This window comes from Lissotriton helveticus, chromosome 8, assembly GCF_964261635.1.
Source record: "Lissotriton helveticus chromosome 8, aLisHel1.1, whole genome shotgun sequence".
Taxonomy (NCBI): domain Eukaryota; kingdom Metazoa; phylum Chordata; class Amphibia; order Caudata; family Salamandridae; genus Lissotriton; species Lissotriton helveticus.
Window position 1 is genome coordinate 213430125 of NC_136069.1, and position 14807 is coordinate 213444931.

Genomic DNA, 14807 nt, shown 5'->3' on the forward strand with positions numbered 1-14807 from the left:
CATAGCAAGAGCACACATTATAGTTACCTTAGGGCATGAGTTAACGATACTTGAGATAGCTATACCTGTTGAATTTCTATGGTTTTTAAATACTATTTCCTAACTATAAAGTCCCAGTAACTTTTGGTTTCTTAGTGAATTTCACAGTTGTTTTTTATATAAATTAATATACCAATCGACCCGTAAGTTCAAGTTCTTAAAATATATTTTCACAAGTTTATAAATACATTTTATTCACACATTCATTCTTACTATATATTTAAGGCAAGGTATCATGTAGTCTTTTTATAAATACAATGCACCAAGTATTTCTTTTTTTTAAATTCATTTTATGGAATTGTGGATCTGTCGTCAATCCTCAAACAAAAAAAGGGGCTGCCAGTTATATTGCACACAATGCCATCGTTAACTGTTCCCATGTTTTGTTACAAAAGCGCGTCACATGTAGTGCACCTCACACGTGATCAAGGCTGCGTATGAAGTTGAAACACATTGTGTAAATAAACACTTTGCAAGTTTATTGGAGTCCTGGGTCCTGATTATCATGTGAGAGCACGTTCTTTGAACTGGTGTTGGATTAATTTGCCGGTGCGCTCTGCCGGTGTGTGAGCCACTTCTCATGGGTACTTCTGATCCGGAAGGAGCTGCTTGGTGTAAATATATTAATATATATACTTATTTATGTACACACACAATATATATATATTCTTAAACACAATATATTTGTATTTAAATATATATGCACAAATTCTCAAACCTTCTTTCTCTCTCTCTCTCTCATATATATATGAACCCTTCATTAAATATCTTTATCTATTGGCTTGCATTTTGGTTATTCCTGCCACAGCCCAGCATAAGGCAGACTGAATTTTACTGGGACATAAATAAACTGCCAGTCAAAAACTTTTCCCAGCAATACAGTAGAAGGCACTTGACTTTACCAGTGATTGCTAGTATCTACACATACTAGATTGTCTTTACAAGTGTTCCATAGTAACTAAGCCATTTACTGAATGCTGTGATATTGATTAATTAGCATAGTGGCATATTTACTGATCTTTTGAAAATCAAGCATAATTTATTAGAGTAGTAAAAGTGGATATATGCATTTTTATGTTGACGCCACAACCCCTCAACTTGCTGAAGGACATTTTAATAAGTTACATCTTATTCAAGAGGGACATTTATAACAACATGGAGTTATTGCAGCTCGGTCTCAAACTTGTTGAGCAGCTGCTTCTGGCTTGAGAGGGACTTCTAGTAAAGTTCTGAAGGGATTTTTTTTCAAGACTTTACACAGTTTTTTCTGACTCACAAAGGACATCTAGTAATTATTTTAGATACCCGGAGCTATGCGAAAGGGCAGACCCATTGGTTCTACACTGGCTTGTTACATAAGCAGCAAAAATAGCGATAAAAAATCAGTTTGCTATATATTAAGAAATCAGTTTTTCATTTGAAATGATGTACATATAATTTATGGTTAACAATTTGGTTACTCCACTTTTGCTCTTTAGAAAAAACATACCTTCCATAATGTGAACTAGACCTAAATCAGTTTACCCATCCTGTATCACACAAGCAATAATATTGTCCAAATATATTTGCCCTGCTTTTTTGCACTGGTCCATTGCGTATGTAATTTGCCTTTTGTCCGCTCTGGGCTGCAGACAGAAAATGGTGGCAGTAGCTCAGAAACCCCTGGTCAACACACTTAAATTCTTCAAGTTTTTTTTATATGCAGTTTTATCAACCATTTTCACATTTTATCAAACGTTATCCATGTAAACATACACAGGCTGTATTCTTTTTAATAACATATACGATAGCGCAAATTGTGAAGTCAAAATGTTGTTGCTGTTTTTGAAAATACATTTCACAAATGTCAAGAGCTGTTTAAAAATCAGTTTTATATATCGTCCAGCCCTCCCACCCAGCAATGGTCTTCAAATAATGAGCTATCGACATCTGTCATCAAACTTTCTTATGTAAGAACATTACATTGTCCCATTGTAAAATTCATAATGAGGTGATGCCAATTTGGCTAGGTCACTTCAGTGGATACAGTATTTTATTGCATAAATAACCAGCGTTCTCTAACACTAATAGTTTAATATTTAGCGCATTCCTTTTATATTTTCATTTAACAATTTGTTTTGGAGACTATTGCTAACGGGGATTTTATTTCAGTTGTATCTTCATCAAATTTAACGGATTCGGATGTCACAGCCCACCTTGTACATTTTGAGGTAGTTAAAATATTCCCTTTGCAGGACCTTCAACAAGTGACCAAGTTGTTCTGGAATTTAGATGCTTTCACTTGACTTAGACCTTACAGTTGATACTGGTGTGCCAGATAGGAGGCCTACTAACCTCTCCGGCATCTTTCAAATGCAAGCTATTATGAAACCCCGTCTACATTTTTGCAATGTATCCCAATTGTGCAGTCCCTTCTAAATCAACTGCCTTAATGTAACATAACATTATATGTGTATGTGTAAAGTGCAAGTTCACCCAAGCGTTGAGTCTCTGGCTGCTGAAATAACAGATGTTTAATGTTACCCAGCTCAGTTATACTCGTTGTATCAACCTCAGAAGGATGGAAGGCTGAGCAGACCCAACGAGATGGAAACCTGTGACATTGAGGTCAAACACAGAACCTTGAATGGACGCATTAGCCCACTGGGCCACCAACATGGCAAGAGGGAGGATAAAAACACCCTCCCAAAACTTGATTGCATTTCCTAATTTCCTTCAGTGGCACAAATTCCTCTTCTATCACCGCAAGGGATGCTTGTCTAAAGCTATTGCTCTATCGGTAGAGTTAGACTTTATTAGCCAGAAGCAAAAGAGGAAATAGCCACAGCGTTCAAGGCACAATTGTAAAATTTCCATGTTAGCTGAGACATGTGTAGGCCTCACTAAGCGTCCAGACAGATGCACAAAAGGGCATGTGTCCACAGTTTGCCATTTGAAGTATCTCATCCCTGTCCAGGGTACTAGTTGCTCGTAGAATTATGTATAAAGCCCGGAGGACGGTCCATGAGGTCCGTAGTAATATTCTCCCTCTCTATGGCTTCTAAACTGAGCTGATATGCCTGCCATTCAGCGCTTATATACATCAATCTGGCTCTGCTGTTAGTGGAGGGAAGAAAAAACATTCTAGATTACAGATGCAAAACTTTAGGTCAGACTTGCTTATATTCAGGAAAGATCTTAAGACCAGCACCAAGAAACGTTTGTGGTTGTGCATTCTGTAAATAGCATTAACATGACATAAGCATGTGCATAAGAGAGGCTCAGAATAGGTAATGCTCTCCCCTAGGCATTTTCCTCAAAGACATTCTGCCAATCTGTCAGATATTAAACCACTAAGACAGACCAAATATATTGCAATTGTCATGCACACACCCCTCCACATTGGGTTATAGATTATGCATGTGATATCAAAACACACTGCAAATCTATCAAATAAAGAATTTGTCATTTGTTCTAATTAGAGCATTTTTTACACTGGATATACTGCTTTACAATCAGCTTAACATAAATACTTATGACAGGGATGATGAGCATTCATCCAGAAAGGCAAGATCTATTCCAGTGTTTCATGATAACCACACTGAATACATTTACACAAAATAAATTGCAGCGGAAATCATTTACACAGCTGATTATCCCGACAATGAGACCAGGATCCACACCTATGGGGACCCAACGTTGGATATTTGAAATGCAAAACATGAGGTGAAATGGACCCATACATGGAGAAGTAGAACAGTATATTTGCCTGAAAAGCAATTGCTTCTAACTTGGGTGCTATCAATTTCCAGGAATAGGACTCAATGTCTTGTGGATAAAATGCTTTGTGAAGTAAGAGCATCATTGAATGTTTATCAAAACCAGATCAGGTCTGGTTGTCATTTTTAAGAAAACTTCAGGAAAAGTGTACACAAAGGATATCCTGCACTGAACCCAATGATAAATTAGATGTTCATCAGCACCAAGATGAGGAAAATATTTAGAAATTAGGGACATGCAAAGGAAAAAATACAAGTTGGTCAACAAATGTAGTGCATGATTGTTGCAGAGTTGCTCTTCAGTCTTCTGGCTTTGGACATACTCCGGATAAGGCGACCTTCAATGTGGTTTGAAAGCAGGCATCCTTGTATTTACTTCTGTACTTCAGCTTGGAATCAGTAAAATAAGTAGGGTTGCTGAGTTCCATCTGTCCACAGCTGGTTCTCTTGTATCCACTTAGTGCAATATAATGGTAATGGCATACACAGGTGCGATCAGGAAAGAAAAGGTTCATGGGCAGCCTGATCCCGCTCAGCTGTCCTAGCACCTGTATCTGCGCTCCCTTCATTTAGTCGCTTGCTTTCACATTCTTCTGAAAGGACAGTTACTGCAATGCACAATTCATCCGCTTCTTTATTAGAATTTACTGGCGGGAATGGTATGTCGTAGACAGGCTGGCTGAGAAACTGGCAAAAAAAGGGGAAATGTGAGGTTGAATCACTGTTCAGGTCTTCAGGTATTGTAAACTATGAACACACTGCATGTAAAAAAAGTTTTTTTTTTTCCAAATTATTGCATGCCTCTAAATTTCACACAGTTCAAAAGAGTCACACACTGTGTTCTAAGATGGGCATATCCTATTATATTTAGTGAATATATTTGTCAAGCTTTTCTTGCGAAACATCTTTCCCGGCATTTATCTGATTCCACATGTATCACCCTATAATACATATTATTGACAATAACCAAACACTCCCCTTATCAATAGCTCCAAATCCATGAATGCTTTCTTGGACAAAGTAATGTTTCTATAATGCCACATTAGAGGTAGTATTGCACTACTGAAATGCAAATGAATATTATAATATGCCATCAAGAGTACTACTCCATCCGAGATATTTTTTTATTAATAGCGCTTGCATGTAGTGAGCATACACCTGTTAAGATTTCTGAGTAATGAAGAGATGAACGTCCATGACAGTCCTCAGTTAAAGATTGAGGACAACAGGCACAATTTTTAGAGGGTTCCAAAATCTCAGCAGGTCAATTGGTGACTGAAGATGGATAGGAAGGGATTTACACAGGGATGAGATTAAAACCAAAAAGCTTTAATGCCTGCGGTTCTGTCTTTTAATCAGGAAACACTAAGAAAAGTACTCGTGGGCCCTAGCTACCAAGGATGTGTATCCAACTGAATCCAGTTGCAGATGAAATTAGGAGGGCCATACAGAAGTACAATGGGTCCAACTGGAGAGGAAAGAGGTGAGCTGCACAAGACATGTAACTGAAATGGCCACTTTCGGGAGGCGAGAGCTGAGGATGGGATATTATACAGTGTTGAACGAGTTACTTCCCTTCGGTAACAATCAATCTGGTAGAGACAGAGTCTAGCCACAGATTCCTTAACTTAGAATATCCCCAGGCATCAGACTGGATCCGGAAAACTTTCCGCAGCAGCACCTCTGCGCGCAGGGGTCGGCGCCGCATGGCTCCGCCCTGACGTCATCCACAGATATAACATCAGCGGAGCCATATATGCCCCTCCCAGCGCACTGTCATCAGTTTTCGGCGGAGAATCTTTTTCGCAACGCGGAGGCACCACCAAAAAACTGTTAAAATATGGAAACAGTGTGTGAAAATGATGAAAAGACATTGAATGGTGAAAAACAGCACCATAAAGGAAAGTGCCAGGCACTGTATATTGAAAAGTAGTAAAGGGAAAGAGCAGAGCACCGCTCTGAGAAGCAACCCCGCAAAAGTGAAGGCCAACCACCCTGGGAGGTAAATGAAGATGTAAACAACATCATGGGAGACGACAGAAAGTCTGTAACCTTAATGTATAACCGTGAAGGACAACAAGTCCGGAACATAGGAGCTAGGACAATTGACCACAAGACGTCACCAGAAAGAGACGTTGTATCCCCCATAAGAGATTCATAAAATGTGGTAGAGCCAATAGACTTCGAAACAATGGAGCACAGGGGTGGTAAGAGACCCCAAAGCGATAGAGAAGGGGAGAGCGGGGAGTGGGAAAAACACTAATAGAATCCACACTGTACAACCCAGGGCGTAGGGTTGGAAAGGATACATGACACATGAGCATACCGTCCAATTACGAAAATGGGCGGAGCAGAGCTATGAAACCAGAATGAAGCATTCTGTGTGGGAGTGAAGTGAAAGCGTCACTCTGCAGAAGGATCAAGCCACCTGGATGGAGGCGAGTGTAGAAAGCCGAACCTGAAAAGGTCCTCACACAACGGGGAGGACGGGCGGGCGTTAAGGAATCTGCGGCTAGACTATGTCTCTACCAGATACATCGTTACCGAAGGTAAGTAACTCGTTCATCTGATAGGGACGTCTAGCCGCAGATTCCCTAACTTAGAATAGATACCAAAGCCATACTCATAGAGGAGGCGGGTTGTCAATAATATGAATAAACAGTGCCATCAATCATGTGATGAAGCACAGTGGGGACAGTAATGTCAGCGCAGCTAACTCCTAGACCATGAAGCTCTGAAGAGAGCGGAGAACAATGGAAGGCAAAGGTACCCCAAGCCAACAAAAACAGCACAAAAACCCCTTATTTGTATATTGGTATGAGAGAGGGAGAGCCCAGAGCCAGAATGCGTGGGCTGGAGCAAGAGGTCGCAACTTCGAAAAGGGAAGATGAACCAAGCCTAGGGCCTGAGAGATCCGCAGGATCTGAGGTGTCAACAGAAAGCAAAAAAGCGATTACAGATCGACCAGGCAAAATAGTGGAACCTGCGCCGGCAAGATACAGGGGGAAACGGAGGCAAAAGGCTGACTCCTGCCCAGCAAGTGCCGGTATGGAACAAGAAAATGCATACTAGATATGCTGGAGTTAAAAGGAATCTGATGACACCACAAGAAGTGGAACTGGACCTGGGGTTTGAGAGATCCACCAGATGTAATGTGTTGCCTGTAAGCAAAACCCAGAGAGATGGCAACTGGTATGACAGATAGCCCATACTGGCCCAGTATGTAGAATAGCGGAAGAAGCACTGTTCAAGCTGCATCAGTTAGACACATGTGACAACACTGGCAGGCGCACAATTCATGGCCAGAAGGCCGGTAGTAAAATAGAAGACACGCCAAGACATAGGCGGTCTGTTACAACCGGCGAAAGGGCCAATGGCACACAGCCTAGCATCATAGTAGGAGAGACACTATAAGATATAGAAGCATACCGGGAGGCACCTAAGCACATCGTGTGGACGTTGGAACCACACGAAGAAAGAAAAGGCCTCCTGCAGGGCAGCATGAGCAGCTCAGATGCGCACGACATCAAGAGGGCAACGGCCAAAAATGGGGAACAGGCAACCAGGCACCACATAGAGGTGGTGGCACAAGCAGACCGGGTCAGTGACCACGGATACCGCATGAAGGAAAGAGCCTGCATGCATCCTCCTTGCAAGACAGAGCAGATTCAGAAGAGAAAGCAGAAACTAGATAAGGGAATAAGCAACATCCTCTCCTTGCCCGGAGGAACCACGGTCCCCTGCAAGCTAGGTGGGAGAGAACCAGGCACGACAGCAGAAACAGTCAGGATCAATGTAAGTGCCCAGACCACAAGAAGCAAGTATTCAGAAGAAATACGCCTCATGAAAGATCACAGTATGATCCAAGCAGAAGTGTGGAAACACCTGTGTGGGGGAGAAGGGAATGTGGAAGAAAACGCTGTAGAAGTGGTGAGAAAAGAGGCCACATACAGGAGAGATATAAATGCTAATCTAGTACTTTGGAGGGTGAGCCCAATAAGGGCTACATGCCCAAGTTTGTACTAATAGTACTAAGTATTGCCTCACCGCGCCGGAGAAGGTGTGAGCCGTAAAAGCAAGGACAGAAGCACTACAGACAAGCGGGACCAAAGGCACCTGAAGTGCGATAGAGCGATGGTAACAATAGGATCGCAGGAGAAAAGACAGAGAGGAACTCTCCGAAGGATGTCCACGAGGAATACTCCATAGGAGCATCCTAAGGCAAGGGCAGTCATCTAGCACCAGCATATACGCCACATAGGGTAAGTGTCAACCCCTGATAAGGGGATCCTCTTGGGCAAAAACACAGAGTCAGAGGATTGAACAGAAGATTAAACCAGCCATACGGCTGAAATCTAACAAATCAGAGAAGGTTGAACAGCCATGGACAGCAACCAGGGGAACCTACTATACACGTTTGTGATAGACATGTAGTAAAATAAGGCAGAGAACCGTGCAAAAGTTATGGCAACCCAGACAAGAGCCGGGAGATTATCGAATCCTCGTGGAGATCAAAAAGGTCCACACCTTTAAAAGGTAGATCTCTGAGGGCATCCCGAACATTACCCGGGAAATGACTGTCACGCAGCCATGCATGGCAGCGCAAAGCCACAGATCGAGCAAGAGCTTGTCCCACAGAGTCAGTGGCCTCAAGGGAAGGCTGCACCATTCCCCTGCCATCAAGCAGAAGCCGAAGCAACAGTGACCGCGGCTCCTCTTGAACAGAAGGGAGAAGGTTCTCAACCAAGTACCAAAGGGTCGAGGATGCAAGTGCGAACGTACTCGCAGTATTCAATGCACGGATACCCGCACTATTAGAGGCAAAAAGTTGGCGAGCACAAGCGTTCAGCCACCTAGACTACCTAGTGGGAGGTAATAATGGAAAGGCGGACGAAGACTGCAAGTTAAAGGTCGCTTGAACAACGAGTCCCTGAGCCCTAGGGTGAGTGGACAGGCAGAGTGGATCACCCGGAGCAGGACAGTGCCTACGAGCAACAGCCCGATCAACAGGGTCACCAGAGGAGGGCCTTGCCCATGTGGCATGCAAAATGTCAAATAAAGAGCCGCCAAATGGCAGAAAAGGCTCCACCTCAATAGGTTCCATATGGAGCAGATCCATTAAAGGATCAGACAGCAGGGGGACCACAGGAGGCTGAAAACCAGGAATAGCAGCTGTCCTGGGAATGGCACATGTGTAAGCAGCACCAGCTTCAGTTGCCATCCGGTTAGGCGATAATAAGCCATTGGTGGGAGACGGTTGGAGACTAAGCTGTCCACTGGACAACAAAAGTGGAGGAGCCAGAGACCGACCCGAAAGGCAGGCAACACAAGGCACTTGCATCTTGAGGCCCGAACCGGGGAATCCAGAGTAGCATCAACCTCTTGAGAAGAAGGAGGCGTTGTTGCCGGCATCGGCGTCGATCAACACCGTGTGGAGGTCGCAGCGACGTCCGAGGAGTCTGGGGAGCAGCAACCTCTTGAGGAAACTTGGACATTGGCACCGGCGTCGATGGACGCCGGGTTGGAGTCGTCTGGACGTCGGCAACCTCCAGAGGGGACTCGACGTGGACGCCGTCCGATGTCGAGCCCACCTGCAAAATGTGCACATTTGGGCAAGCCGGCGCCGCCTCCGACGTCAGCGCAGGAAGCCGCTCGGGGCTATGCGAAGACTGACTGACCAGGGTTGGCTGGACGGGTGACTTTGAGGAACAACTGGGCCGTGTTCCGTCGGCATTGTATCGCCTCTGGAACCGGAGTCGATGCATACAGCTGGAGCGGAGGAAGAATCTGCCGGCGAGGACCCGACTTGAGTGCCCTCCACCAGTTTGGGACCCGAAGGCGCTCCAGGTAGAGGTGGTGACCCAAAGTACGACTGGGGTGCAATTGAATAAGCCTCCATTTGGGCATGCGTCGCTCCAACCCCCGGAAAGGGAGGGTATGGAGGAAGCGACTGCCGAGTGCCATTACCTATCATAGAGCAAGAGGAGCAGGTGCAAGCAATACGCGAATGGGAGGAAGACCTCTGTGCTTGCCACTTGTGCTTGCGCTCACCTGCCCTCGAACGACGTTCGCGGGAACGACCTCTGGACTGAGCCCAATCCTGAGGGGGAGAGAGGAGATGCAAAGGTACTGGACCGGACAGCTGTGCGGCCAGCAGTTTCATACGGCGCTCTGTGAGGGACTTGGGCTTCATCCCCTGACAAGGGTCGCACTCTTTGGAGTCATCGTGCATGCTGAGGCACCACATACAGATGAGATGCGGGTCAGTGCCAGACATCTGACGCGCAAAGTCTTCACAAGCCTTAAAACCCGAAGGCATTGCACACTGTTCTGGCGACACCAAAGGTGCGGAAAAGGCCAAAAAATCAGGCCAAGGAACTGCTGGTTTTCCAGGATCCTTGTTGGAACACGGAAAAGGAGAAAACTGACCTCAGCGCGCCGGGAGGGGCATATATGGCACCGCTGAAGTCGCATCCGTGGATGACGTCAGGGAGGAGCCGTTGCGCAGAGGTGCTACTGTGGAAAGTATGACGCCTTGGGATATTCTAAGTTAAGGAATCTGCGGCTAGACATCTCTATAATAATAATAATATTAATAAGGGAGCTTATAAAGCGCCTGGTTACGCACACTGGCATGTCCCCACGCTGTAGTGAGTGAGAAATCCCAGAGCCCCCTGCTGTGATACAGGCGCCCCAGATTTGTATTGCAGGAACAAATGCGTTTTGAGCTTTCTTCTGAATCTGATCTCCGAGGGTTCCAGACGAAGTTTAAGCGGGAGTTTGTTCCAGTTCCTAGCGGCCAAGAGCCGGAAGGATCTGCCACCCATCCGGGCCTTTTTGACTTTAGGGATCACCAGCAGGCCAGTTCCAGTAGATTTAAGAGACCTGAGCGGCCTGTAGGCAGTGATAAGGTTCTGCAGGGGCCTAGGCCCAATGCCTTGAATAATGCGGTGGCACGTACATAGGGCTTTAAACACGATTCTCTTTTATCTATCAGATAAAAGCTACTGAAAGATCTAATTAAATCAGGGCCATAACATTGACACTTCCACCTACTGTCAGTCACCCACTGTAGGGCTTCACCCTAAGGACTTAGGCCAGGTAATTTATTTAATAATGTTGACAGGGAATGTCCGTGAGGGGAGACATATTTCAATATTTATGATGCGCCAGCTCCCTCTAGAAATGTGAATTGTTGTTGTAATTGCAATTATTCCTGGAACGAATGTGTGATTGAGTTGTAAATGAATGTATGCATGTAGTAATGAATGTTTTAATATGTAACTGTATTTATGTAGTAAATTTAAGTTAGGAAAATATTAAAAATTGATGCATAATTAGTTTGTGTGTATCACAGTATATTTGCAATTAATTCTAGTTGTTAGCAAACATACATTATCTACACACGGATACTTGTAATATTACATTTGAAATTATCACAGAAGCAAATAGTGTCCCACAGCAGGTGTCAATATTATGCAAAGCTGTGCTGTGAAATGTGAAATCAGGGAAGGAAAAAACAGAGTGCCTATGGAAAGATGGAAGTGCACAATTAGGAAAGGCCTGGAGGTTCCTGTCAAGATGGAAGAATACTGAGGACACGAGGGTGGAGGGCAATTTCATGTTAAAGAAAGACACAGGAAAAGAAGAAGACAAGCCAGTCTTCTGCAATGAGGTGAGATGGGAAAGTATCAGAAATCAGAGGAAATTGGGAGGGGGTGTGGGTGAGGGTGCAAGTGTGAAGCACTGCTGCTTAACTAAACCGCCCCCCAGCACTGCTGCTTTTGTTACTGGGGCTGATCTTGCAGCACTGCTGTAAAACAGGCCCCCTTTCCCTTCCAGCCCAACCGGGAAACGCCCGATGCCCGCTACGGCCAGTCCGGCCCTGAGCACCAGTACAACTTCACACCTTTGGGAAGCCATGAAGAGGAAGCCTGTGTGTGAAAGGAATGGCAATAATACAAAGCAATGTTAAGTAATTAAAATGGTTCAAAATCAGGATAACCTTGTGTGTGAAATTAATGTTTGGAAGAAATGTTTTGGTAGGTCAAAATAGGGAGTGTGCCGAGGTAATGCAAAACTAGGATAACCAAAGACCCTGTCTGGATGAACCAAATGAGAAAAGGGTTTCGGCAAAGGGGGCGCGAAGAGGAAGTCGCTTCTGAAACCATCCTGCGCTTGACCAAGCCTGCCACTGGCTGCCTAGCACTCAGTGGAGGAACCAAGCGCACATCCAGCTTTAACCTACCAAGAGACCCGCAGTGTGCTCAAGGTCACACCGAGCACGCCAAGAGGTTGTGAATAATATTTTTTTTAAATGTGACCGAACCGGGGAGCTGGTTGACGATTGGGGCAAAACTGGAGCGAGCGGAGGTGGAGTTGGTGCAAAGCGGGGAAAACAAGCAGAAAAAGCAACATGAGGCAGAGCGACGGGAAGCATGCCAACTATTTGAAATGTGAAATAAAATGAAAATAAAAAGCAGAAGAATGGGCATAAAGCACGGCAGGTGTATACATTTGTACATGATCTCTAAAACACTGTACAAAGGCTGCAATGTTGTATGGAGGAGGGAACTTGGAAATCAGCACAGGGCATGCGGATAAAAGCAATGTAAAATGTGATATTAGCAGAGGAGCAAACTCTATGTGGCAGAGCAGACATCTACATTACGTATACTTCAGCTGTGGAATGTAAAATAAGAGAAGAACCAAATATAGGGTATGTGGCGTTGTGGATGTGCACAATTAAGAAGGGTTCATAGACAAGGTATTCTGCAATGGAAATTAAAAGGAGCACATAGGAGAACAAGCACCGGAACGCGATTGGTCTCATTTGTTTGACTTTGGCATTATAAAAGATCAAGGGCCCGATGTAGGTAATTTAATTTTACCACTTCTTAAATACCGAATCATACCGATTCGGTATTTAAGAAGTGGTAAAATGGAGGGGGGGGGGGGGTGTAGGTATTCCAGAATCGGTAAATACCGAATCGTTGAGATTCGGTATTTACCGATTCTGTAAATACCGATTCGGTAATGCCCATTGATTCCTATGGGCATTGAAGCCCATAGGAATTAATGGGCATTACCGAATCGGTATTTACCGATTCGGTAAATACCGATTGCAGCAAGGGTGCAGGGGGTGTCACTTTGACACCCTCTAGCACCCCAAATACAGACATGTGTGCCATGTGGCACACAGAGATGCCCTAAGGGCATGTCTGTCTGTCACATGGCATAGGTGTGCATGCATATGTCACATGGCATAGGTGTGCATGCACACATGTGCATGCACACCTGGATTCGGTATTTCACCACCCAATTGGATTGGGTGGTAAAATACCGAATTCTGAAGGCCTGTAGCACTGTAAACAGTGCGACCTACATCTGAAATTTACCGAATCGGTAAAATTACCGATTGTGCAAAATATTGGCCCCTACATCTCAATCACCAAATACCGGTCGGTAACGGCCGAATTCGGCCGTTACCGACCGGTATTTGGTGACCTACATCGGGCCCCATGTCTTTTACCTTTGTGCTATTGAGTGTATTTATGTGGTGTGTAGTGGAATTAGGTGGGCTGGATTGGATTAGTTTGTTGTGTAATTGTGTGTTGTGGGGTGGATTTGTGTAGTGGAATGATGTGACACGGTGTGCTGTGGAATTATGTGGATAGTAATTATGTGGTATTGAGTGTAATGGAATTATGTGGAGAGGTATTGTGTGTTATGGAGTGTAAAGTGGAATGGTATTCTGTGATGTGGAGTGGTATGTAGTGAAGATTAATTATGAGGTGGGCTGTTGAATTTTGAGGCATGATGTGGTTATAAACAAAGTCTATGGCAAGCCACACATTAGCAGCAGCACCTAAGGAGCAGGTCTGTTAGGAGGCAATACCAATAGGTCTCGGTAATGTGAAAACTACTGGTCTACTGGTTTTGCCAATGGCAATGAGAGAGCGCTATGTTATTTTGAAATTTGTAGGGGTGCATTATAATCACTCGTAGTCAGCACCCACATATTTAGAGGACTTTTCACTAATGTAGTTCAGAATTGTACCGTTTGGGCTGGAGATCAGTGCAATAAGTAATGGAGTGTTTATTAATCATAGATAAAATAGTGCCTTAACAATAATAGAAGTTTGCATAACGTAGGAAATGTAGTCACAGGGGATGTATGATAGTACAACGCGATCATTTTGATCGCGGTACTTTACATCACGGATTTTACAACGCAAGTCGTTACAACGACTTGCAATTGAGGGCGCGGATTAAGGATTATTATAATTTTCTATTCCAACACCAGCCCACGTAACAGTAGGGAAGGTGTTGGTTTACAATATTCCTTAACCAACAGCGCCATCCAGCGCAAGTCGTAGTAACGACTTGCGTTGTAATGGCAGCGTGGTAAAGGTCATGCGGTGTAAACACCGCATTGTAAACGACATTTACCGTCACAGGTGAAATGTCTCATTATTTGTAATTTGCCTTAGTCGAAAATACATATGCTTATTAATGAGTGAATTAACCTAGGTTTTTAAAATGAAAAGATGCATTGCATGCATTGTAGAATTAACGTTTAGAACCATGAAATGTAATGTCATGCTGTGTTGGAAATGCATTCAATGTATAAGGGCCTAAGTTGTGCTGAAGCCAGTAGAGGCCTAATTGTATTTTTCCTTGGTTAGCTTTAGTCGAAGAAAATGTTTTCTTATTCTTGGGAAAGGCTGTCCTCAGCAAATGTTGAATTGTAACTTCGAATGTTGCAAGGGTTCTTCTCACGTACATCAGCCTGCAGGTGCAAGGCCACGGGCCTCGTTAGGTAGAAGGAACCATTGTTTAGGAGTTAGTTTGGTAGGAGCGAGTGCAGAAAGGTTGCCAAGGAATTTGAGAGTGCAACATTTAGCGCAGAAGGTGCCTGGGACCCAAGGACACTCCAACGGACGCTTAATGGAGAGGAGCCATACTGGAAAAATCCGAAGACCCACACCTGCCAGAGGGGCATGCCTG

General features: G+C 44.3%; 1 protein-coding gene across 1 annotated transcript in view; it reads right to left on the bottom strand.

The window, feature by feature from the left end:
* Positions 1-1719: 1719 nt before the first annotated feature.
* The window catches only part of IL10RB (interleukin 10 receptor subunit beta), a 219040-nt gene continuing 205952 nt past the window's right edge, over positions 1720-14807 (bottom strand). The window contains exon 8 of the mRNA XM_078656954.1: positions 1720-4484. Within this exon, the coding sequence (XP_078513080.1) occupies positions 4293-4484 (192 nt within the window). The 3' untranslated portion in view covers positions 1720-4292. The remainder of the gene's footprint in view (positions 4485-14807) is intronic.